Below are 23,478 nucleotides of genomic sequence, written 5' to 3'. Positions count from 1 at the left end.
CCACGGCTTATAAGACGAGTTTGGTACGGGCGGAGACAGGGAGCATCAGCATCTATTCCTTATCGCAAAATCTTGAAGACCAAAAATCAGTCCAAGAAAATTGCTCTTTACCAACTTCTCATCGTCTCTCTGCTTTGCTTTGCTGTAAAGTTGAGTATGGACGCCATCGCTCAGTTGCAGATGCAATTTCGCGATTATACGATTTCTCTCTATCAACAGGTTGGTTCTGGTATCCCTGTTTTTCATTTTCCTTACAAAAATTTCCTGGATTTTGGATCATCTTGAGCAAACAGCGACATGGGTTCCGTTGGATTCTAGGTTGTCGATGAAAGATCGAATCTTTCGGTGGTGGGTTTGTCTCTGTCTGGAGAATTCTCAGAAAGAATGAAAAGTTTTTAAAGAACAATCGAATGGAAAATTGGATACTACAAGATTTAAGAATCTTATGGCTAGAGAATTAGGGTTCTGTAAGGGGTCTCCAATTCATGATAACTGTTTCAGTGTTTGTCCTGAGATGGGTTTCATTGGAAATTGGGTTTCTGAGATCATTGCTTGTTGAATTTGGCATGTGAAGGAGGTTTTGGATGATCAGTTCTTCGAGTTGAAAAAGCTGCAAGATGAGGGCAACCCTGATTTTGTGACAGAGATTGTCTATCTCTTCTTCGATGACTGCGAGAAGCTTATCATTAACATGGGGAGAGTTCTGTAAGATCTGGTTTTACTCTCATCGTTACCATTTGTTTGTTCATCATATGTTTTCCGGGTCATTGCCTCTGCCCTCATATAATCAATAATCGGTTTTCTCTTTCAATTTTGTTTGCTCAAAAGCATATATGGTTTGATCAATCTCTTCAGGGACCAGCCAGGAAATATAGATTTCAAACAGATCGGCTCAAGCGTTCATCAGCTGAAGGGTAGTAGCTCAAGGTAATCTTTCATCATCTCATCTCGGGTTTCTCTTTTCTTCCCCTCTCCCCCTCCCCCCAACTCTTGATCCGTATTCATATAGTCAAGAACACGAAAATATCGGTCTTTACATATAACATATACATTGTCTTAGAAACCAAAGTATCATGCCTTTGATTTCTGGATCCCTGCTTTCTTATGCAGTGTTGGTGCGAAAAGGATAAAAAACGTTTGTGTCACCTTCAAAGATTTCTGCGATGCTGAGCACCAAGAAGGGTGAGTTCTACGCAAAACTATAAAGTCAGTTTCCTCTCATGAGATGAGATTCATCTTAGCTCATTATATGAAAGAATACTGCAAAACATGGCCGAGACATTGTTTCTTGAATTTCTGCGATAAGAACGAGCCAATCCAATGGGTCTTTTGTTGCAGGTGTTTGAGCTGTCTGAGGCAGGTGGATCTGGAATATAAACTGCTAAGATCCAAACTTCAGGATTTGTTCAACGTGAGTGAAGATCAACAATCTGTTTTTGTTTGCTTAAGAACCCATTCAATGGTTAGATTATGAACTGTTTGTGAATTGCAGCTGGAGAGACAGATCCTTCAAGCTGGTGGCACAGTTCCTCAGGTGAATATATAAACTAAGAATGATGATGAAGATGATGATGGTCCCAATCCCATGTTACATAACTCCATAGTTTTCAATCATTTGCTTTTGTATTTTACCCGTGGCTTCTCAAGAGTTGACTAAAGGGTTTAGTTGGATGTCTCTATAAATGAGATTTGGACTGTGTTCTATTGTCTGATATATGATGCCTCTTTGGTCTTTTCGTTGCTTCTTTTGATTTCGTTCTAATAGAAAATGGTCTGAACTTTTAATTTCATTAGAATTCTAATGTTTTCTGAGATATTTATTTCGTTTTTCTTGTTACCAGAATAACCTGTTGGATCTGTAATTCGTGTTGCTTGAATAAAGGTATTCTTTTGGCTTTAACCAAAAAAAAAAAAGGTATTCTTTTGGTGAAAAAAAAGCCTAAGCCACGATTTTTTTAAAAAAAAAACTTGCATAAGCCGTGAAGATAGCCACGGCAGAGCGAGTATGGAAGTTTTGTACGCGCGAGAGTGGGGGTTAATAAATATACGAGCAGTTTGCTTCCCTCGCAAGAAATTTTCTGTGCTCTCCCTCTCTTGGAGCGACAGAGACAAGTTTTTTGTGTTCTAGGGTTTGTCTTGGACCAGTTTGGATCTTCTTCTTCCTCGTACAGACACACCAATCGTGGGACTTTTGCTTCGGTGAGGTTGATCGATCTCTGCAGTTTCTTCTTTATCTGTGTCTGTCTTTTACTTTCTCCTGTTTCTTCGTGAAGCCTTTACATTTTCTCGGGAAAGTGAAGGAAAATCTCTGCCTTTTCCCCTTTTAGGACAAAAATGTTTTTTTTTCTGGTCACCTGATCCTTTTCCGTTTCCCGCTCAATAACTGGAACTTCAGGATTTTTCTTTTCATTGTTCCCGAGAACGTTAGGGTTTTTTTCTCTCGTGGTTTCGAGCTTTGGGTTTACTCTGTTTGGCTCTAACGAATCAGTGATTAAACAGGAACAAGAACTGAAGCTTCGTCTTAACTTGTCTTGTTAGTGTCCTTGGTGGTCAACATGACGAGTTCAGACCATGGCCTAAGCTTCTGTCCTAAGAAGTCCCGAAATTTTCAGAGCCTTTGTGTTTGTAATGTCTGCGGAAAAGAGTTCCAGTCTCCAAAATCTCTGTATGGTCACACGAGGATCCATTCTAATAGATTGATTCCATGCAAAGTTTGCGGGGAAGAGTTCTCTTCCGTGAAATGTCTGATCAATCACATGGTCTTGCACCGGGTTTTGGTTCCTGATGAGCCCAGGATTTGTTCGATTGCTGAGAAGAGTTTCGAGGAGACAAAATCCTTAAATCTGGTAATGGGAGATGGATCTCTCATGAACAAGTCTTCCTGTGTTACTGAGATTGAGCAAGAAGAGATGGAAGAAGTTGCCATGAGTTTGATCATGCTGTCTGAAGGTCTTCACGACCTGGATTCTTCCGGAAATGTTTCTCGGGGCGATGAATCTGTCGCCTTGGAGGTGAAATCATGGAATTCGAAGAGAGTGGAGAGTGAAGAACATTGCTCTTTCGATTCCCCAACTCTTTATAATAATCACGACAAGATCAAACCTGGAATGGATGAACCTCTAATGGATAGTTCTGAGGTGAAGCTGAAGTCCAGTGGATTGCAGACTCATTCGGGTTACATCAAGTCTAGTTCTTACACGATGCTTTCTTCTTCTTCTACGAGTGACAGATCGAAGAAAAAATCACTAAAGAAATCTGGATATAGATGCAAAACATGCCACAAGGTTTTCAGCAGTTATCATGCTCTTGGTGGCCACCAGACCCTTCACAGATCAGAAAGACGCCACTGCATGTCTAAAAACCCAAACTTTGATGGTAATGCATTCCCTGGTCAGATTGTTTCTGAAGTTTGTAAGACCGGTTCTCAGATTAACAAGGACGAGGCAGCGGAATCGCAAGAAAATTCTCCAGGGAACTCTGGATATATATGCAAGACATGTGGCAAGTTTTTCAGCTGTTCTAAGTCTCTTGGGGGCCACCAGGCCCTTCACAGATCAGAAAGCCGGCGTTTTATGGCTAAGAATGCGAACCTTAGAGGCAATTCATTGTTTGGCTCGGCTACCTCTGAAGTCGGTAAGACTGGTACTGATACCAACCAGCATGAATTCGATGAGAATGTGACAGAACTGAGAAACATTTGATCGGAAAGAGCACTAGTGCTTGATTTGTCTGAAAGCCTTTGATACTGACCACGTTATCGGAGTTCATATGGTGCAGCCTCTGACCAAAGTGTTCGAGATTACAACAGTAAGGGACGAGAGAATAGTGCTTTATTAGATTCACTGAATCTTTGGACAAATGGATTAGGATGAGCAATGGTAAGGGCAGTCACAGGTAATTAGAGACTGAAACCTTTGGGGATGATGTCGAGGTTTGGTCTTTTTGCAGTTTTTCTACTGTTTCAAGTTTTACATTAGTTAAAAGGATGCATACATGAAGACACCAGCTTTGTTCTTGTCTGAAACACTGATTTTTCCTGTTGTTTCTGAAAATTCTTTGCTTCAAACATCAGTTCTCCTGTTGATTCTCTGTTTGCTTTTGTCAAACCATCAGAACTAAAGAATGATCATTAAGTGGATAAGTTTATGGTAAATCGGATTTGTAACCTTTCCGTGTAACCCAAAAGGACAATTCAGAGATTTTCCCATCCAACCGGATCCAGTGAGACAGTAATCGTACAGTTTTTTTTCCTTTTTGAAAATCAAGAAGAAAAAGATCGGAATTTTTATTTTTCTGTTTGGGTAGACGGAAGACCATACGCATTTCGAGAGTTGGAATCCATCTTCCATGGAATACACGCAATGGCAGCAGCCGCCGGCGACGGCGACCGTGGAAGTGAACCAGATGGCGACGGCGGCGGAAGTGAACCAACCGGCTGTCGACGCATACTACGCTTCCTATTACGCTCATCACGCTCCTGTTTCCGGGCAAACACAAAACCCTGACCCTAGTTCTGGTATCGATCCCAAAACCCATGAATCATCGGCCACTGCGACGGCGACTCCGGTGCCGGGAGCTGATGTTTCTTACGCCTCCGGGGGATCATACCCAGATTCTTCTGCGGCGGCGTATTATGTATTGGATACGAATCAGCAGCAGAACTGGTCATGGGGAGAATCGGTACAGCTTTATGGTACGGACCCTCATGGGCATGCAGGAGCTGTAAGTCTTCGTTTTTGCGTGCCCTTCTGATAGGAAACTAAGAAAAGATTGCTTTTTTTTTTGTTGGGTCTCAATTTGTTTCCATTGAAGATGTTGTTTCTTTTGGGAAGATGAAATAGGTCACGAGGGAAATGAGAACGAACTGATTATGTGGTCGTGAAGATTGTGTGAACACGAGTTAATGTTTCGTGGAAGAAGAAATGGAACGGTGTTTTTGGACGTCTCGTGTAAATTTAGGATTCTTTGTTCTTGGATGAAATTGGGTCCTTCTCCAGAAGACCTTGTTACATGTTTTGCTATTAGTGGGCAAAGATTGATCTTGATTTCGGTTTGCCTTGGTGGAAGAGAGAAGAATCTGTCGGTCTGTTCATTCATCTTAGTTCTTCTTAGGACAGCTTATCTGACCTTTTAATGTTTATTGGTAATGAATTTGGAACTGTGCAGATGAACAGATCGGTACAGCCTGCAGTTGCGTATCCCGGCTCCTCATGGACTAACCATTTGGTTCAGGCTCAACTTAACGGTCTAACATCTTTGAAGAACCACTCAAAGAAGGCAAAGATTGTTCAGTCTGCATACTGCGAAGTTTGCAAAGTCGATTGTAACAGCCAAAATGTGTTCGAGCAGCATAAGTTGGGGAAGAAGCACCAGAAGAACCTGGAAAAAATACGAGCGTGTTCGTCGACTAACATGAGTTCTTCTGTGGTCGGACCAAGTGTCCCGATGATTGGGCCGCAAGAAAATCCGGATAAAAGCAAAGAGGCAACCATCCGTAAAAATGGGAGGAAGGCAGCTGAATCCATTGAAGATCTGGAAACAAAGAGAAGAAAAGTTGTGGAATGCGGTGCTGCAGTTGAGGCAATTAGGTTGTGTACGATATGCAATGTTGTTTGTAATAGCGATAAGGTTTTCCGTAAGCATTTAGCTGGACAGAAGCATGCCGCCATGGCACTAAAGCTCACGGGTCAAACCGGGGTAGCCCCTGTCAACTAAAACGAGATCATTTGAGAAGCTGTTGGGAAGAAAGTGTGGAGTTTTCACAGGGCGAAAGCCTCTCATGGAGGCAGGTTCCGCCATTGTACATATATATAGAGAGATTTATCTTCACATTTGTTGCAATGATCATTTCAAGGTTAAGAGATTGGGACGATGAAGAAAAGCATATAAAACTGAAATTTTATTTCTTACATTCATCACAATGATACAAGTTCATACATTGTTTCTTATTTCGTAGTGATGACCTTTACACATATAACTGGAAAGTGAAAGAGGCATTCGAGGAGTGGAAGTGCAACGGAGGTGAAAAAGGATAAACTCGAGGTGTGTTCTGGCTGAGAACTCGTTGGAATCATGGAAGTTCGACTGGTTTGATGTTCCAGATGTCTTTGGCGTACTCGTGAATTGTACGGTCGCTGCTGAACTTATATGACCCTGCTGTGTTCAAGATCGACATTCGCGTCCATCTCTGCCAAGTGCCATAACCAGAAATCATCAGTAGCAATTTCAGTCAGGGAAGTACGGATATCAGTGTTTTTGTGTGAATCTGGTGTGGGTAACTGAACTAAATGCATCACTGTTTTACCTTTTGGTCTCGGTATGCCTCGTCGACTTTTTCTTGGCATTCAATGTAATCAGGGAAGTCTTTGCCTACGAGGAAATAATCTGCTCGTCCAAAGCCCTCGTTTCCTTCCAAGGATCCCATCAGTTCATCGTAGTTGTTGGAACCAAAGATGCCACTTTGGATGTACTTCTTGATTTCTTCGAAGCGAGGGTCAGGAACAAACTGCAGAATCGAAGAGCAGATGGGTGAAATCCATGTTTACAGTTTGATGCAAAGCATGATAAGACAGATGCTTGGCCGAATCGGGCATACCTTCCCTTCAGCTCTTTCTTGCCTGAGGCCAATGATCTCATGAGCTTTGGCACCAAAGAGGAAAAAATTCTCTTCTCCGACCTCTTCTCTGATTTCAACATTGGCACCATCTAAGGTTCCGATCAAAAGGCAGCCGTTCATTGCAAACTTCATGTTACTTGTCCCACTGGCTTCCATCCCGGCAGTACTGCAGAAGGGTTCTTCATATTCAGAACATGGAGTTCGGTACTTACAAATCTTTGAGATACTGTCGAATAGGATACCTGATATGCTGTGAAAGCTCGCTCGCTGGTATGAGCAATTCAGCGACACTGACATTATAATCAGGCACAAAGACAACCTACGAGGTGGTTCAGATTGGCGTTAAACACTGAAAATATGCTTCAACACCAAAGCAGAAGCTTTTTTTTTTCAGCCTAAGAACAGGGATGCATACAAGGGACGGGTAGGATTAACAAAGGGTCAAATACCTTAAGCAGGTCACCTATTTCTGGATCATGATTTATTGTAGAACCAACATCTGTGATGAACTTCACAATCCTCTTAGCTTGCACGTAAGTGGCGAATGCTTTTCCTCCAAATATGCAAACTCTTGGAACAAAGGCTTTCTTCCTTTCATCGGCACTCATCTCTTTCATCTTTTTGTAGCGGTAAACAATTCCCAAGATGTTAAGCAGTTGACGCTTGTACTCATGGATACGCTTTATCTGAAACAGGGTTCAATTTGAGAACTGATCAATGTATGAAGATGGGATGATAAGAAAGCTTTCTCAGATAAGTAACATCCATGGATGAGAGAAAACGTCCAATTGAAGAAAAAGTTTTACTATTTGATGTTAATGGAGAAATATGTTGTTTTTCCATCACGAATTGTGCAACTTACAGCGAAGCTTTGAGTAAAACAATGGACTGACCTGAATGTCGAACATGGCATCCGGGTTTACTGAATACCCGGTTCTTTCCTTGATAAGGGAAACAACCTTCATTTTGTTTTTCTTTTTCGCAGCCCTCCACTGTGATTGTAGTTCTTCATTATCTGCAAACTGGAGAAAGACTGAACAAATTGAATCGACAGGCTCATGCTTTATAAGGAACAGAACAATCAGGCAGTAGTGAGAAATGGCTGAATTAACATTTTGTAAACCATGCATCACAGTAAGTAAGAACACAGTTATATAGCAGATGACAATAAAACTAATAAAGCACACACCTTTCTTAGCTCGGCGAGGTTTTCAGTATTTAAGACCCAGTCTTCTGTTCCAATCCAGTTAGTTATAATGTCACTTAGATCCGGATTGCAAAAACGGATCCATCGTCTTGGTGTTACACCATTGGTCTTATTCTGGAATTTAGCAGGCCACAACTACAACAATGGAAGAGCATCGGATGATGCACAATAGGGTCATTAAGCACAAAAGATCTTATAGTAGCTAAGGGAACTTCTAAAGTTTCAGTAATTGCAAAATCTACCTTGAAGAATTCATTAAAGACTTCCTGCTTCACTATTTCGCTGTGTATCTCTGCCACTCCGTTCACAGCATGACCAACCACAACACACAGATTGGCCATACGAACCATCTTCGGTGGTTCTACTACTGGTTCTGTGATAACCTCCTCTTCCTCATCAGCGGCTTCTGCCTCTTCCTTTTCCACCACGGCTTCAGTTTCTTCTTCTGATTCCACAGACTCATCAGTCGTGTCTTCGGCTGCAGTAACTGAAGGTTTCTTTGGCTTCACAATAACATCTGCAAATGCAGCAGGCAACTCCACATTTTCTAAGATCCTCATTTCCTTTAGTTTTTTATCCAGTAAGCCAGGATCTTCAGTGCCATACTCTATAACAATTGTCCGAACTAGCTGCAACACATGCAAGAAAAAACGTTAGGACAAGACATCTAGAGAAAACAAGAGACATTTTGTTGTTGGTTTGAGTGGGACCTCCTCATCGATCATTTCTATAATCTCCACATGTCGTGGCAACAGCTTCTGCATGAGTTCTAAACTCCACTTCTCCAGTGCCTCAGGCAAGACTGTGTGGTTCGTGTATGCCACAGTCCTATAAACATTAGTAATTAATCAAAAAATGATTTGCTGAAAACGAACCTAATAATGCATACCTATTTTTAAAGTACCTTTGAGTGATTTTCCAAGCTTCATCCCAACTTAATCCCCTCAAATCCATCAAAATCCTCATCAGCTCGGGTATGCATAGGGTGGGGTGAGTGTCATTCATCTGCACTGCAACCTTCTCAGGAAATTCTTCCCAGTTGACATTTCCCCCGGATCTTGTCTCAAAACGTGCAATGATGTCTTGGAGCGAAGCTGAGCACAAGGTGTATTGTTGCTTCAAACGAAGAGCCTTTCCTTCAATTGACTCATCCCCGGGATAAAGTACATAACAAATCTAATATCATTGAGAAAAAAAAAGGGAAGAAAAACAACCATATTAAAATGTACCCCTGAAGTAAACAAACGCACAAGATATGCTTCTACATCTGATTGTTATTTATTACTCCTAGTCTCTGCTGAATTAATAAAACAAATCTGTTGTTTCACTCACAAATCCCAGAAACAATTCTTTCCGAGCTCAATAACCTCGGGAAGCAGATCACACTAAAAAGAGGAAAAGCAAATGCATCTTCATAGAGACTTCTTCTTAAATTTTAAAGCATTGAACTTTTTTCAAGCCAAGAATAAATGGAAGAAAGACAAACCTTTTCGGCATTATACAGTGCCTCTGCTGCCTCAATATGCTTCCCAGAATTAAATGAAGATAAGTCAAAATCTTCTGAAGGAGCTTTCGTTGACCAGAGGCGTAGATTGATAGTCGTCTTAGTTTTGTAACCGGGTATAGGAACATCATAAGCAACAGCCAAAATGTCCTCTCCTCCAATCCAGCGCTTTTTACCATCTGATCCCGTAACCACTTTGCCATAGAACTTTACAGGATATGAGACATCATTTCTGACTATTTCCCATGGATTGCTCAGCTGAAAGGAAGAAACAAGCAAGTCAAAGAATATGGCCACAGCCAATTAGAGCTTCTCTGAGTTGATACCAGTTTACTATGTAATGAAAAAAATAGGTGAGGGGAAGAGGAAAAATGAAGAAAACCTCGAGCCAATCTTCCGCAACTTCTTCCTGTCCATCTTTAGTGATTCTCTGTTTGAATAGCCCATACCTGTATCTAAGTCCATAACCCCAAGCTGGATAATTCAAAGTTGCCAACGAATCCAAAAAGCATGAGGCAAGTCTTCCAAGTCCACCATTTCCAAGTGCAGCATCTGGCTCCTACACACAGAATTCAAGAAGTCAGCATCTCCAGTTACAGTAAAAAGGGTTAAATGTCCTGCAAAGCTGTAAAATACCCACAAAGAAAGACCAATTCTTTGACCATCATATGTAACAAAAACTTTTGAAAGAACTGCAGTAGAATCGATTTACTAAAAGAGAACATGCTTAACAACTCCACCTGACAAGCTACTCTTTCCAAATCGTAGCCTAGTTTCTTCAAAGCCTCAGCATAAGCACCGGTTAGTCCAAGGTTACCCACTGCATTCAGAAGGGCTCTACCCTACAAGAAGAAGATCAGATATTTAGTTCCCAATACAAAACTGCTATAGAGAATCCAACCAGAAATAGAGCCAAAGCAGACCTGGAGAAATTCCATCGACAAGTAATACGCATGCTTTGCATTCAACCTGTTGTAATAATCATATGTTGCATTCCAGTTGATGATTAGAGCATCCCTAACACTTTGTGCAGTTGCAAAGAAAGCTTTTGGCAGTTCAAATTTCTCAGGAGAAAACAGAGGCGTGAACTCTGCGTGGTACTTGATGCTGGAGGCTATCGATGAAGCATCGGGAGAAAATGGATTCAACGAGCTAATGGGTTCTGAGTCAAGGCAAAAACAAACAAAAAAAGAATCCCATCAAAACCTCTTAACTATGATGTATTTGGAAAATTTTCAACTTGCAAAAATGACCCAGAACGCTACGATGAATTTGATCAGCAATCACAAAGGAAGAAGCAACATCAGACGCCAAAGTTTTTTTTTTGGTTGTTAAAATTCAACATTACAGTATGCAGTAGCATCGCACTAAACGCGGAATTAGGAAGGTAATTTTAGAAGGATTGAGACAAAGGTATAACATTGCGACGAAGATTTGAATGAGGAACAATGGGTTTGTACGGACCTTGTTCGCAATCGGTGACAGAATCAGTCACCTCCTTCTCCTTGGGCTCACTCCACACAGACTTCACAACTGGAAAATGCCTCCTCTGCGGCACCGGTCTCCAGCTCCGGCGAGTCGCCGGAAACACCCTAGTCCTCCATCTCCCGCCGACGAAGCTCGACAACGAGTTGTTGCACCCCACAAACGTCTCCGCTCCAGTCGATGCACCGGAGAATCGCATCGTCGCCATTGCTTCTCTCTCTCTCAGTGAACGAATTCAAAGTGAGAGAGAACACCGAAAATGTCGATCGTTTATACCAAAAAAAATGTCGATCGTTCCTCTGAACTCTCGTTCCGGGTAGTAGACGATATATGCCACGTGGCGTTGCGTGATTGGAGATTGTGCTGGCTAAGCCCGTGACAGGTCACGTTTTAAGCCGATTCTCCAAGTGGTAGTGTAATGACCGAGGAGGAGTTGTTTGGCAAAGTGAGATATTTGTAAGGGGAAAAGCGACAAGCGAAATTATTTTCCTTTTTGAATGATTTTCCTTGTCAGCTTATTATATAAACCGAGAAGACACGAGAACCGTACACGTGTAAGGTCTCATTACCGTAGAATTTGTTTACAAGTTCACCTCTGTACCTAATAGGGGTGGGCATTCGGTTCGGGTATTAACCGAACCGACCGATATATACCCGAACCGAACCGAACTGAACCGAATAAAATTAAATAACCGTTTGGTTAAGATTTTTTAAAACTCGAAATAACCGAAACCGAACCGAACCGAACCGATTAAAAATTATTAACCGTTTGGTTATAAATTTTTATAAACCGAATTAACCGAACCCGAACCGAATCAAACCGAACCATTTATATATCTTCATTTATATACATATATGATTGTTTATATTATTGATTTAATCATTGTTTTATTATGAATTTAAATTTAGATATTATTATTTTATATGTTAAAATAATTATGATAATATTTTATATTATATTTTATTTGAATATTTTTAATTATAAATAAATTGATTTTTTAAATATTATAACCGAACCGAACCGAATCTTTATTTGGTTATAGTTTGGTTATAGTTTTAAATAGACAAAGCCGAGCCAAGCCGAACCGAACCGAATAAAATTAATTAACCGTTTGGTTATGAATTTTAATAACCCGAAATAACCGAACCCGAAATAATCGTAACCGATTAACCCGTAACCGACCGTTCGCCCACTCATAGTACCTAATGTAAAAAGCCAAATCTATTCTCTTCAAACTCTAATGGAGAGCATATAGATATATATTGCAATAAGAGTGGAACGACACTTGTTGAAACTTGAGGAGAATTACAATAACAATATCAAGATTAGACGCCATTGATGTACCCTAAGCAAGCTCATCACCCAAATCCATTGATAATAGACAAACCAAGAATAGGGTTTTCCTCTCCATCAGATCAAGAACACAAATGGTCTGAATCAGTGCAGAAGAGAGAATCCGGAAACAAGCCAAGACAATTGCCAGAAACTGTCTTCCAAATGAATTAGGAGATTCACCATGGCTCTGGCTCAAGGTTCCATTTTTAGTGGCAATGGAGGAGAGAACATCAAACCTCCCTTTTGACATTGGAACTCACTCTTGTGTTCACTTTCTCCTGTATAACTTACATTTCTCTCGGGTGTTGTTTCTCCTTCGCTACCCATTGAAGAAGACTCTTCTTCCTCTGAACCAGCTTCTTCTTCTTCTTCTTCAGCATCTTCCTTCTCCTTTGGCACATACTTGATTTCCTCAACCTCGTCGTAACCGTTCTCTTTCCCGTCTCCATTTTCACTGTTCGATCCATTCGTGGAATTTTCATCTTCCCCAATTGAACTTGACTCAGGTGTATCTCCATAAACCCTATACACATTCCCCTTCTCATCAAAGCTCACAGTTTTTACCACCCGGGATTTTGTTCCAGCGCCTTTCGCCAAAACCCCGTCTCTAGTTTTCGAACTATGGCTCGTTCCATTACCAGAAGACATCATTACTATCTCCTCGCCATTTTTAAGTGAATCACCCTCCTCGCTTGAAGTCAGTTTCATGGCCATTTCCATAAACCTGATACACATTCCCGTTCTTGTTGAACCTCATGGTCTTAGCCACCCGAGATTTCAACCCATCATTGCCTTTCACTAGAATACCATTTCTAGATTTCCAATTTCCAACCTTTCTATTCTCATCAGAAACAATAGGGATATATTTGCCTTTATCAGTCACAAAGTGAAACTCTTCTAGCTCTGAAGTGTTTTCCTCGTCTCCATTGGAGGAAGGAATAAAGCTCTTCTCCGTTCGTTTCTTCACTTTCTCTGTGTTTTTATCTTCATATGAACCAAAATCCTGACGTTTGGATCCCAAAGTCCTGCATTTGCTGCTGCTTGCAATAAAGCTCATATCTTCTGCGGATTTACGGATAATCTCGTACCTTTTGACAGCACAACCCTCAATGTACTGTAGAAACCTAACCAAATCTCTACTCAATGATTTCCGCTCGTCTCGTAACATTGAATCATCCCTGCTCTGGAAGCCCAAGTATTGAAAAATAACACTAAATCAAAACCCAGCAAAAAAAAGAAGCTTCGAAGAATTCAAAAGAGCATAATCTGAATACGATACGATACCTGAATAGAATCAAGCTGCAAAAGCAAATCCATGGCTTCTCGAGAAGCAGCTTCGAAAGGGAAATGGGTTTTGCCCGAAACTGAAGATTTGAGAGACAGGAAGCTGGATTTTATGGCCGAAAGCTCCTTGAGTTGCCTAAGGGATCTGGATCTGCGAACCAGGTAGGAACGAAAATGGGTCTGAATGACACGTGCCGCCGAATCTCTTAGAGTTAACGAACCACGACGATGATCCAAAGAAGCCGAAAACCGATTGAACGAAAAATCGAGATCTTCGATTTTCCGGAGAAGAGAAGACAAGACGGAATGGTCGTAATCTCGTTGAAAGCTCTTCCGCTGTTGCACAAAGCGTTGTCCTTTGAACCCTTCGAAGCTCCGGCAAGAGGTTTCACAGAAGTGGGTCTGATCACAACAATGCGTTTCTTGTATCTGTTCCTCGAGATAAGCGGAGACGAGACGAAGGAGATGACCCAACGACGGCGGAGGAAGGTGGTCGGACTTGGTTCGGCAGGGACTAGAAATGCCGGAGCAGCAGCAACACGATGACGCGGCGGGAAGGTGGATGGTCTCTTGGTGGTTGTGGCGGCGACAGTGACCGCGGTCGTGATGGTTACGGTGGCGAGACGCCATGGATTCTGCGGCGGAGGAATTTGGGAGATGGAGGGCTCTTTGACCAGTGGGCCTCCTGCTCGATACTTTTTGAAACAAAAGGGAAACCAAACCAAACCGGTCGAACCAAATAAATCCAGACCCGACCGTACCTCCTTTATTTTTGTTTTAATTTTTTTTAAAAAACGAATGGAACACAAAAAAAAAAAATATGATAATGAAAAGAAAATAAATTTCGATAAAATCTATACAAATAAAATCGAATTAATTTTAATTCGGTCTATATTCGATTTCTAATACTTTAACCCAAACGAATCCAAACTCAAACTAAAGTGCAATGTCTATCTAAACTCATTGTGGACACGCCATGAAATCCACCTCTGAACTCTTAACCCGGCACACATTCTGTCTACAAGTCGCTCCTTCGTAAGACGTCACGCAGTCCACGTTCCATAATCGAGTCCGGCACGCATTCCATCCGCAACGCACGTGTTTATAAACTCGTCCCCGACCGTTGTATTAAAGTGATCGGATGCTGTTTAAATGAATGGAGGCAAAGTCGTACTAACCATCAAACAGTATCAGTCTCTCTTGAATCACTATGCAGCAACTCAATCAATCTACAAAGCCAAGGCGCTTCACTGCCACATCATCACCGGTGGTCTTCTCTCCGATCACCTACGGTCGAGCCTCTCCGTCACATATGCCATGTGTGGTCACATCCCCTACGCCCGCAAGTTGTTCGATGAATTGCCTCAAAGTTCCCTGCTTTCGTACAACATTGTCATCAGAATGTATGTGCACGATCGACTGTATCAGGATGCTATCAATGTGTTTGTTGGGATGATTGGTCGGTGTTGTCCGGATAGTTATACATACCCTTTTGTGGTGAAGGCCGCCGCAGAGCTGAATTCGATAAAATTGGGTTCGGTCCTTCATGGAAGGATCTTGCGAGGATGGTTTGGTTCAGATAGGTATGTGCAGAACTCGTTGCTGGCGATGTATATGAACTGTGGGAGGGTCGAGTTGGCAAGGAAGGTATTTGATGGTATGAAGAATAGGGATGCGATTTCTTGGAACACGATGATAAGTGGGTATTATAGAAATGGGTTCATGAATGATGCTTTGATGACTTTTGATCGAATGGTTTATGGGGGCGTTGAACCGGATCGAGCCACGGTGGTCTCTGTGTTACCCGTTTGTGGTCACTTGAAGGATTTGGAAATTGGAAGGGAGGTTCATAAGTTGGCCGAAGAAAAGGGGCTGGCGGATAAATTAGAGGTGAAGAATGCATTGGTGAACATGTACATGAAGTGTAATCGCATGGATGAGGCGAGGTTTGTCTTCGATAGAATGGAGAATAGGGACGTGATCTCATGGACTTCTATGATTAACGGGTATATAGAAGATGGTGACCTAAAAAATGCTTTAGATTTGTGTAGATTAATGCAGTTTGAAGGTGTAAAGCCTAATGCTGTGACTATAGCCTCTCTTGTTTCAGCATGTGGTAGTGCATGTGAACTGAAAGATGGCCAATGTTTGCACGGTTGGGCGATAAGGCAAATGGTTGATTCTGAGATCATTATAGAAACCGCTTTGATCAGCATGTATTCTAAATGCAAACGCATAGATCTTTGCTTCAAAGTACTTTCAGGAGCTTCAGAAAAGCAAACGGGGACATGGAGTGCGATCATAGCTGCATGTGTACAGAATCAACTTATGAGGGAAGCACTAGAACTATTCAAAAGGATGCGACGGGAAGATGTAGAACCAAATATAGCCACCTTAAACGGCGTCCTTCCAGCATTTGCAGTGGTGGCTGATATGAGACAAGCAATGGATATCCATTGCTATCTGACCAAATCCGGGTTTATGTCAAGCATTGAAGCATCTACATGTCTGATCGATGTCTACTCAAAGTGTGGAAGTTTAGAATCTGCCCACAAGATCTTCGATGCGATTCCACGAAAATACAAGTGCAAAGACGTGGTTCTATGGAGTGCATTGATCTCTGGGTACGCGATCCACAGTGATGGTCCTAACGCATTGATGGTTTTCAGAGAAATGCTTCGGTCTGGTGTGAAGCCAAATGAAGTTACTTTCACTTCAGTCTTACATGCTTGCAGCCATACTGGTTTGGTGGATAAAGGTTTAACAATCTTCGAGTTTATGCTTGAACATCATAGGACGGCAGTTCGGTCTAACCATTTCACTTGTGTAGTTGACCTCCTTGGACGAGCAGACAGGCTAAAGGAAGCATACGATCTTATTTCAGCTGTTCCATTTGAGACTGGTCCTGCTGATTGGGGTGCATTGTTAGGTGCTTGTGTAATACATGAGAATGCTGAGCTCGGGGAAGTGGCTGCCAATAAACTATTCGAGCTGGAACCTGAAAACACTGGAAACTACATGTTGCTGATGAAGATTTATGGGTCGATGGGCAGATGGAAAGATGTGGAGAATGTACGGAACATGATAACAAGTATTGGATTGAGGAAGAAACCTGGTCTTAGTCTAGTTCAGGCGAGTGGTAGTACATCAAGGTGATAGAAACTAAGTACTTGTACTTGAGGAAGGACGCTTTCTATAATTGGATCATGTCAAAAGCATGAACAAAAAGAATCCACGTTTTTACAGTTCTGACGCATCATTGCCCCGGTTTAAATAAAAAATCAATTTGAATACAGGTTTGATATACGGTTTGGGTCTCAAACCGTATACCATTTGGAACTAAGATCAGTCTTTCTTCAAGTTCTGAAGCATCATCGCTCGGGTTTTGCCATCCGGTTTCAGACCAATCTCTCGCATTCTTAAGTACAGCTTCTTTGCCAACTTCACCTCACCTCTTAGGCACATCCCATGTATTGCAGCGTTGTAAAGAGACACATCAGGTTCCACCCTCTGTCAAGAAATAAAACAATATTTTGTCCATTCATCAGTTGCAATAGAAAAACAGTTTTGTAAACACATAATCACAGTTGCAGAAATCCAGATTTGGTATTCAGAGAATCTGACAGCTTTGTTGCATATCAAGGTTGAGAAGATTTCATCAACATACAATATGAATTGACCCTTAGAAGAATACATTCAGAAATATAAACATTTTTACCTTGAGAATTTCTTTGACATCATCCCAATGTGATCCCCAGATGCAACTTCTAATGAGTGACAAATGCGTAAAAGTGTCAGGATCACATTTCCTGTGAACCATGTGCTCGTAAACTTGCAATGCAACTTTCGGTAACCTTGCATTCTCGCAAGCACCAATCACCAGGTTATACGATGAAGTTGAAACTGATTTTAAACCCGAGCCTTCCATCTCATACAGTAGCTTGATAGCATTCTCCCAAGAACCAAGCTTTTGGCATGCCATCAAAACCGTATTGTACAAATGCTCATTCGGTTGACACAGATTTTCACTTCTTACTGCATTGAACAGTTGGATCACATCCACATACCTATTTGCTCTGTATAGGGCTGTAAGAAGAGCATTCCAAGTGTACTCATCAGGTATATGACCCAAAGATTTCGCAATACCGTAGACCTTAAACACTAACTTGACTTTGCCCGCCTTCCCAAGCGAGTTGATCAAAGTATTGCACGCCACGAGATTAGGCTTCAGCCCGTTTTCTAACATACTCTGAAAGATGTTTAGGGCCAAATCCCGTTTTTCTTCCCTTGCACACACACTTATCATTGCATGCATTGTATCAGCTCTTGGTGTGATATTGTTTTCTATCAATTCATCATAAGCATCGAGGGCTAAATTGTTTCTGCCACACCGGGCAAAAACGCTTACCAGCAGGGAATATGTTATCTCTGTCCCCTTATGGCCATCTTCTTTCATAATTGTCCATATCCTCTCCGCCTCATTCGCGTTGTTCATCCTTCCACATATGGAAATCATTGTGTTGTACAGAATTACATCGAAGTAAACCTTATGCTTTGGATCTCCTTCAAGCTGTTTAAACATATCCAGAGCAAAATCACAACCCTTTATCTCGGAAACAGCTTTGAGTAACAAACCATACGTATGTCCTGTGATGTTCTCTTTTGTCCACATAAACTGAAAGACACTGAAGGCTTTGCCGAGATTCCTGTTCCTCAATAGGCACGAGAGTAGAGAATTACAGGCATGAGTATTGGGTTTCAAGCCCAAGAACCTCATCGAATCAAACAACTCTGTCGCACTCCTGATCTTATTCACCCTACTAAGTCTCAGAATTCGTTTCGATAGAATCTCTTCATTCCTCTCCTCGAGAAAATGGATCCTAGTCTCAGTCCCAGCAGGCACCAATGTCATGACCGAGCTTTTGGACAAATCATCCTCACACTCAAGCTCAACTTTTAATCTCTGGTGAACTAAGAAATTGCTCAGAGAATCAGGTTTCTGTTCATGGCAGCCAATCTCTTGCTCTTCTTCCTCATTCCTGAAAACACCCTCAAAATCCAACCCTGAATCCAGATTTTCACTGCCTTGCTCAATGTTCACGTCACTGAAACACATCCTCGGGGTTGTACTCGGTGTAAATGATTCCATCTTCACACTACCATTAACAAGACGCCTTCTTTTCGGATTTATGGACAATGTAAAGTCGAACGAGCGACCGCAAGACCAATCCCCAATTCTCCGACCACTCCAGTTCTTCCTAGAGGGATACCATCTACAAGTGAACTGACTCGTTGTACCAGTGGCTGAGACAGGACACCATAAAACCTCCGCCATTGATACTACCAACAGAGAGATGTTTGAACAAAGCGCAGAAATTTACGCCTCGAGCTTACCACTTTAGCAGAATCAACGTAGCGAAGAGTATAATCCAGTTGAATGAGAAAAATCAAGATGACGTGGCGAATCATATGCCGAAAAAGTTGAGAACTTCACGAACTTTTGGGTACTTGGAACTCGGGAGAAATCAGCAAGAGGAATACCCACTTCGAATCTGAGCAAATTAACCCTGAATTTGTCTGTCCAAGCAGCGCAGAGATTTAATAACCATTACCAAATACCTTCAACAGAGAAGCGGCAAGGGGGAAAAAACAGTTTTCCACCAGAAAGGATGAACAACTTCCTGTAGTAATCCGATTCTCGTGATGAAATCAAGCTGGGAAAACGCTACTGCTGCAGTCAAGTCGAGGGTGAGACCGGGAGATATATCAAACCCAGAGCAAAACGACGTAGTTTTATGCTGAAGGGTGATTAGATTAAATCGGGGCATTTACAAAAATGACTTTAAATGTCATTTTGATTTCAAGGGTGACCTTGAAATGTTGATAATTCCAATTTTGTCCTTCAATATAATAATTATATTTTATTGTTATTTTATTCAGGAGACTTTATTTCGTTTTCGAAAAAACTTAATATTTCTTTTATTCGGTTTAGCGTTTCTTCTAAAAATGGGAGCCAATGTCCATTATAATTATCTTTCGATGAATGTTTTCTAAAATATTCAATTTTTATTTCTTTTATTGTAATTAATTTATTTAATTCTGTAATTATATTGTTAATTTGTTCTTTTTCTATTGTATTTTGTATGCATCTTAGTTTACTTTCTGTTTCTAAATATTGTACTGGTGCGTTTAATAATTCGATATTTTTCTTGTATATTTTTTCCATTTTATTCGTCAGAATTTATAATATCTCGTTTAATCTCTCTTACTGCGTTAAATATTGCACTAATCATTCTTATTCTTCGATTTTCCTTATTAAGTTCATTTCGTTCAATTGTTCCATAAGTTCGTTCTCTGAATATACTTTCTATAGTTTCAACTAATAATTGTTCAAGATGATCTAGGCATGGTAAACTTTCAAGATTTAATAAGGATAGTTTTTCGATAAAGTCTTCGTTGAAATTCATTTTGTAAGATTATTGATTTGTGATATTGTTTTTCGTAATTTAGAGTAATCTTCCGGGTTTTCTTCTGATTGTTCAGTGTTGAATAATAGAGATGGTGATTCTTGTATACTTAATCTTGGGTTAAGTCGTAACAACGATTTCCGTCCTGGTTCTATTGCAGTTAATGGTCTTTTTAGACAGATTACTGGTTTAAATAAATCATCTATTTCTATAATCTCTTTGTTTCTAAAATTTAAACTGTGATGACTATTGGTTAATGCGTAGTTAATCTGATAGGTTATAGAAAAAGGGTGATTTCCTTTTTCCATGAAATCTGTTCTATCTAGTTTGTATTGGATAACTATTGAATTATCCAAGTCTTTATCTTTCAACGATAATCCGAGTTGTATATTAATGTTAAATTTAATTTTTCCAGAAGAAAGATTTCCTTTTCCTTCGGCTATAATACTTTCTTTATAATTGGTTAATCTGTCATCTCTAATTTGAAAGGTAATCGGAGAATCGATACCTTCTTTGAATGTTGATTTTATAATTATTTGAATAGTACTACAGTGTATGTAGGCTATTTGTTTTCTTTGTTTTTCGGGACAATTTCTGAGTCGTTCTAAGATTTGTTCTTTGTTAATAATTGGGAGAATGAGTTCTCCTGTAGTTTGTTCAATTGGTACTGGTGTTTCTCCAACCATTATTCCGAACTTTATTATGTTTGTTCTCGATAATTGTTTCTTTATTTTTCCTAGTATAGTCTGTTCGAAGTTTTCATCTTTTTGGAGATCAAAACTTATTTTTCGTATTTTGTTTATATCTATAATTCCATCAAAGAAATATTCTTCATCTGATTGTATAAAATTATCGAATGCAGAAGTTGATGCCATACCTGATTCGTTTTTGTAGATAATCCCTGTCGGTTGGTGTTGGTGAAGATCGTTTCCTCGTTGGTGATCCGGAGATCTGATCGGTTTTTTGATATTGTTCAGGGGCGGTGTTTAGTTCCAGAGTTCTGGAGTAATTGATTTGGGATTCAAAAGAATCTATTCAAGGCCTCCAGAAGATATAGATCTTCAAGCCAATCTCCTGAGAGAGATCTTTCAGAGAGAGTTCTGAAACAAATTCGTTTATTTCACTCTGCCTTCTCCAAATGGAGAGGTCACATATTTATACAGCTTTGGAACCCTTATCAGCTAAGAATGGAATCTCATGCTGGGGCCCGACTCTTACACTCGACACTACATAATTGCACAATATAGATTACAGAGATAAGGTTTCTGATCACCTTATCTTTTTTTTGGGTCCGACATATTACATCAACTAGTCACATGGTTTCTTTATTTCACATGTCTTCAGACTTTTCTGATGGTGGTTGGCTGGTCCTTTTTATCTTGTCCTTTATCTCTTTGCAGATAGTGCATTTGTGGTCGTCATACCTCATCAGGAAGCTACAGAGCTGTTCCTTGATAGATTCCTCTAGTCCTGCGAATTTTCCTTCTAAATGATAGAAGTCTAATTCGAAATCTGCTACGGCTTGCATTTCTTCCTTCGAGATAGTTTCCTTGTTGTAGGTGATCATTAGCACATTACTGCTAGCATAATTGACTTTGATCTCTGAATCCGCAAGGATCCTTCTTGATGCCTTAAAAACTTCGAGTAATGAATGAGCTTCTAAATCATCTGGAATCTCATAATCTGATACATCATCTCTTGGAGGCAATTCTCCCTTTGCTACTCCGAGGTGTATTACTGCCTGTGACTGTATAATCTTATCATTTCCGAAGATCGGGATTGAACTCTTAATCTTCATGAAAATAGTTCTTTCCTTCGCGAATCGTTCAAAGTAATTTCTGATAATTGGTTTCATCTTTCGTGGAAATTCTTCGAATATTCTCATCGAGTCAGTATAGATACTGTCGACTAGTCCGTGTTGAAGGTAATCGAAGGCTAGTAATGGGTTGGCTTCTCCAATGAAGATAGCCTTTGGTCCGGTTCTGGTCATTTTTGGGTAAAAACCCATGGTAGTGTGTTTTTCCTTGTAGTCCACCAGAGACGCCCAGTAGGACTGATACTTCTCGAGGGTTACCTTTTTCAGGGCCTCTTTTTCCTGTGTGGTTGGTATTTGGGCTATTTTGGGTATTTTCATTGAGGGTAGTTGTGCCCTTGGTTCAACTGGTTGTTTTTGGGCCATGGTTTTGTATGATTCGTTCAAGGCTTTTTGGGCTTCTTCTTTAGTTTGGAAGGCCTGGTGTGAGACTTTCTTTCCTTTGGTATGTTGCGAAAATATCGCATAATCTACGTATATTCCTCTGAATGGTCCACTAAAGATAGCGTACCATTTGTTCGGTTTTTCTTCCACCTTGATGTCGGTAGGAAGTGTTACCTTATCTGATTCTTTTTCTTGTTCTGATTTTTGATCTTCTACCGGTGTTCCACCAGTTGCTTTTATGATAATGTTCAAAGATTTGATCAGCTCCTCCCTCTCCTCAAAGAGTTTTGAGAGATTTTCTTGAATCATTTTAATCTGATTGTCTTTCTGACTGATCTGATTCTGAATTGTCTTGATTATTCCTTCCATTCTCTTGTTAGCGTGTCTGCAAAACAATTATTTGCGGACTTAATATATTTAATATATGGTTCAAATTGATGTAATTCTAATTGCCATCGAATTAATCGTCCTTTTTGAAATTCTGGTTGAATTTTATATCTCCAGAATCCTGTTACGTATTGTGAATCAGTTCTTAATTCGAACCGTGTTTGTAATAAATCAATTTTCCATTTCTTTAGAGTTCGAAGACAAGCAAGTGTTTCGAGCTCATGAATTGGATAATTCATCTCAGTTTTTGAAAATGTTCCTGAAATATATTTGCATAGTATTGTATTTTGTTTTTCGGTTTTTGGTACTTCATTATTATTGGTACGACCGTATTGGTCAAGATGGAGTAATTCTTTTCCATCTTTTATTGCTAACATGCATCCTGCCCAAACATCTTTGGATGCATCTGTTTCAATAATCAGAAAGTATTTGGTCGTTGGATTGTATAACTTTGGTAGTATCTTTATATTTTCTTTTATATGTTTTACTAAATTTGTATCTTGATTAGTCCAAGACCATGATACTTTGTCTGATATTTTCTTTTGTAATTGTTTTCGTTCCTTTGATAGGGATTTGAGAAATCCCTGTTCGGAAATATAATTAAGACACCCAAGGAACCTTTGTATTTGTTTTCTGTCTGTCAATTCATTAGGAAAATGTTGTATTTTTTCATGTACATTATTTGTTAGTTCAATTTCTCCGTTATTATTTATTTTTAATCCAAGATACTCAATTTCTTGTTGTACCAATTTTGATTTCTTTTTAGAAATAATTAATCCTTTTTCTTTGCATCGTTCTAGAACAGTGATTAATTTTTCAGTGTGTTCTGATTGTGATCCGTTTGTAAATATTATGATATCATCAATGTATGCTAGACAATATTCTTCTAATCCACGGAGATTTCTATCCATGAGTTGTTGATATATTGCTGGTGCTTGTTTTAATCCGAATGGAAGAACATTCCATTCATAATGTTTTTGTGGGGGGCATGAGAA

General features: G+C 40.2%; 7 protein-coding genes across 10 annotated transcripts; 3 read left to right on the top strand and 4 right to left on the bottom strand.

Moving 5' to 3' along the window:
• The first annotated feature begins 19 nt into the window (after positions 1 to 19).
• LOC104805504 (histidine-containing phosphotransfer protein 2) lies at positions 20 to 1,743 on the top strand. The gene is made up of 6 exons (XM_010530092.2): positions 20 to 219; positions 575 to 705; positions 856 to 927; positions 1,111 to 1,182; positions 1,339 to 1,411; positions 1,493 to 1,743. Exons 1-6 carry the CDS (start codon positions 157 to 159, stop codon positions 1,544 to 1,546), a joined length of 465 nt encoding a protein of 154 aa, XP_010528394.1. The 5' UTR covers positions 20 to 156; the 3' UTR covers positions 1,547 to 1,743.
• Positions 1,744 to 1,893: 150 nt separating this feature from the next.
• LOC104805505 (zinc finger protein 62 homolog) lies at positions 1,894 to 5,909 on the top strand. 3 transcript variants are annotated; one of them, XM_010530094.2, is made up of 3 exons: positions 1,894 to 2,199; positions 2,500 to 4,722; positions 5,167 to 5,909. In XM_010530094.2, exon 2 carries the CDS (start codon positions 2,556 to 2,558, stop codon positions 3,699 to 3,701), a length of 1,146 nt encoding a protein of 381 aa, XP_010528396.1. In that variant the 5' UTR covers positions 1,894 to 2,199; positions 2,500 to 2,555; the 3' UTR covers positions 3,702 to 4,722; positions 5,167 to 5,909. The 3 variants fall into 3 exon arrangements, with proteins under 3 accessions (XP_010528396.1, XP_010528397.1, XP_010528395.1); XM_010530095.2 differs by having other exon boundaries at positions 1,894 to 4,693; XM_010530093.2 differs by having other exon boundaries at positions 1,894 to 4,722.
• On the bottom strand, positions 5,887 to 11,206 carry LOC104805507 (alpha-glucan phosphorylase 1). The gene is made up of 15 exons (XM_010530096.2): positions 10,792 to 11,206; positions 10,251 to 10,489; positions 10,068 to 10,169; positions 9,710 to 9,886; positions 9,310 to 9,585; positions 8,728 to 8,999; positions 8,534 to 8,651; positions 8,066 to 8,452; positions 7,806 to 7,958; positions 7,510 to 7,638; positions 7,066 to 7,302; positions 6,859 to 6,935; positions 6,596 to 6,782; positions 6,305 to 6,505; positions 5,887 to 6,187 (listed from the first exon to the last, which is right to left on the bottom strand). Exons 1-15 carry the CDS (start codon positions 11,018 to 11,020, stop codon positions 6,071 to 6,073), a joined length of 2,901 nt encoding a protein of 966 aa, XP_010528398.1. The 5' UTR covers positions 11,021 to 11,206; the 3' UTR covers positions 5,887 to 6,070.
• Positions 11,207 to 12,015: 809 nt separating this feature from the next.
• LOC104805502 (BAG family molecular chaperone regulator 8, chloroplastic-like) lies at positions 12,016 to 14,114 on the bottom strand. Its single transcript, XM_010530090.2, is given in 3 exon segments — positions 12,016 to 12,850; positions 12,852 to 13,331; positions 13,433 to 14,114. Coding segments are annotated over 3 exon segments (1,620 nt in total). The 5' UTR covers positions 14,063 to 14,114; the 3' UTR covers positions 12,016 to 12,340.
• A 284-nt stretch (positions 14,115 to 14,398) lies between these two features.
• Positions 14,399 to 16,684, top strand: LOC104805500 (pentatricopeptide repeat-containing protein At5g39350-like). Its single transcript, XM_010530087.2, has one exon. The coding sequence runs from the start codon at positions 14,585 to 14,587 to the stop codon at positions 16,586 to 16,588; it is 2,004 nt and encodes a 667-aa protein (XP_010528389.1). The 5' UTR covers positions 14,399 to 14,584; the 3' UTR covers positions 16,589 to 16,684.
• LOC104805501 (pentatricopeptide repeat-containing protein At3g29290) lies at positions 16,609 to 20,897 on the bottom strand. Of its 2 annotated transcripts, XM_010530089.2 has the most exons (3): positions 20,777 to 20,897; positions 17,151 to 19,160; positions 16,609 to 16,942 (listed from the first exon to the last, which is right to left on the bottom strand). In XM_010530089.2, the coding sequence occupies exons 2-3, from the start codon at positions 18,765 to 18,767 to the stop codon at positions 16,778 to 16,780; spliced, it is 1,782 nt and encodes a 593-aa protein (XP_010528391.1). In that variant the 5' UTR covers positions 18,768 to 19,160; positions 20,777 to 20,897; the 3' UTR covers positions 16,609 to 16,777. The 2 variants fall into 2 exon arrangements, with proteins under 2 accessions (XP_010528391.1, XP_010528390.1); XM_010530088.1 differs by lacking the exon at positions 20,777 to 20,897 and having other exon boundaries at positions 17,151 to 19,163.
• A 332-nt stretch (positions 20,898 to 21,229) lies between these two features.
• Positions 21,230 to 22,465, bottom strand: LOC104805966. Its single transcript, XM_010530686.1, has one exon. It carries the CDS (start codon positions 22,463 to 22,465, stop codon positions 21,230 to 21,232), a length of 1,236 nt encoding a protein of 411 aa, XP_010528988.1.
• Between the last annotated feature and the right edge of the window lie 1,013 nt (positions 22,466 to 23,478).

Source organism: Tarenaya hassleriana, unplaced genomic scaffold, assembly GCF_000463585.1.
Source record: "Tarenaya hassleriana unplaced genomic scaffold, ASM46358v1 Cleome11, whole genome shotgun sequence".
NCBI lineage: Eukaryota > Viridiplantae > Streptophyta > Magnoliopsida > Brassicales > Cleomaceae > Tarenaya > Tarenaya hassleriana.
The sequence above is the reverse complement of the archived record's forward strand: the minus strand, read 5'-3'. Positions and strand labels throughout refer to the sequence as shown.